The 1567-nt window shown below is 33.9% G+C and overlaps 1 protein-coding gene across 1 annotated transcript; it reads left to right on the top strand.

Moving 5' to 3' along the window:
• Positions 1–1342, top strand: LOC128739291 (protein obstructor-E-like). Its single transcript, XM_053834773.1, has 5 exons — positions 1–46; positions 251–466; positions 537–743; positions 831–1047; positions 1234–1342. Exons 1-5 carry the CDS (start codon positions 1–3, stop codon positions 1271–1273), a joined length of 726 nt encoding a protein of 241 aa, XP_053690748.1. The 3' UTR covers positions 1274–1342.
• Positions 1343–1567: the final 225 nt, after the last annotated feature.

Here is a 1567-nt window from a genome sequence, read left to right on the forward strand (position 1 = left end):
ATGTGCAAATCACTCTTGATGGTTGCTCTAATCTTTACCGCTTGTAGTAAGTACAGCAACACATATGATAGAAAAGTTATGATCAAACCGTTATATCTCATCTGACCTTCCTATAAACTGGTTATGGAAATAATTTTCTTCAGAGGTTTATTATGTAAAGTCCACTCTGCATCTGCATAACCCATTTAAAATACTGAAATTTATCATACATCTTGACCAATATTTTTTTAATATTCGATTAATTGAATAGATGCTGTAGATGATGAGGATTATTTCGAGTTCACCTGCCCACGTGAAGACGGCCAATTCGAAGATCCTTACCAATGCGATAAATATTATGAATGCAACAACGGAAATGTAAAAGAAAAGCTGTGTCCTGATGGGCTTGTTTTCAGTCCAAGTAGTAAATTAAGTAACAAATGTGATCAAGTTTTTAACGTTGATTGTGGAAACAGAAAAGAACTGCGTGAGTATTTTGCGTAATAATCGTTTTCTAGTATAAACGAATGCCATGTATCGCGTACAAACTATTTCAGAAACACCAAAACCAGTTGGTGTATGCCCTAGACAAAATGGATTCTTTCCACACCCAGACTCGACGATATGCAATGTATTCTACAACTGTATTAATGGTCGCGAACTGGAAATGACATGTGTGGCTGGCCTACACTTTGATTCGGAAACCGGTACATGTGTTTGGCCAGATATGGCAAACCGTGTAGACTGTGGTAGCAACGCTAATAGTAAGTTCTATGAACGTATAATTTATTTATTTATTTATTTATGAACGTATAATGAAATGGAAATAAGTCATATTTCCGCATTCACAGAAAAACTGCAAGATGGGTTCCAATGTCCAAAAAATTTCAAAAAAATGGATAAAAATGGGCAAATAGTCACGCATCCTAACTTCCCACATCCTGAGGATTGTGCAAAATTTTATATATGCCTTAATGGTATTGAACCGAGAGAGGGTACCTGCGATGAAGGTTCGGTTTATAATGAAGATCTCCAACGATGCGATGCACCAGAAAACGTGCCAGGGTGGTAAGTAACTATAACATTTTAACCACTTGTTGAAAAGTAAAACGTAAACTTTTTCAAAGAAACTTCCTGTAATGCACAGTGTACAGTAATGTATAGTACAGTAATGTACAACTAACTTCCAAATTTAAGCAAAATCTGCGTTCTTGAAAATGAATAATGACAGTTTTGATTCCTTTTTCATTTTAGCGAGGAGTGGTATAATGAAGCGGACAAAACAGAGAATTAAAACCTGTTTCAAGAATTCTAGTTTTATAAGGCTAACACAAATAGAACTCATAAGTATTTTACTTTTAAGCAGAGATATATTTACAAATATACAATGAAATTGTATCAACTCAACTAGTAATGAACTTCTACCTTTCGTATGTAACAAACCATTATATCTTAAATATTTCGATATACCACTTGAGTTATAATAGTTTTCTGTTTGTTTTGTAGTTCACATGCCATACACTGCTGATATTGTCATCTATGAATTTTTGAATATTCAGTAACTTTTTATTGAAGTTTGAAAAAATGG

The sequence above is a fragment of the Sabethes cyaneus genome, chromosome 1 (assembly GCF_943734655.1).
Source record: "Sabethes cyaneus chromosome 1, idSabCyanKW18_F2, whole genome shotgun sequence".
NCBI lineage: Eukaryota > Metazoa > Arthropoda > Insecta > Diptera > Culicidae > Sabethes > Sabethes cyaneus.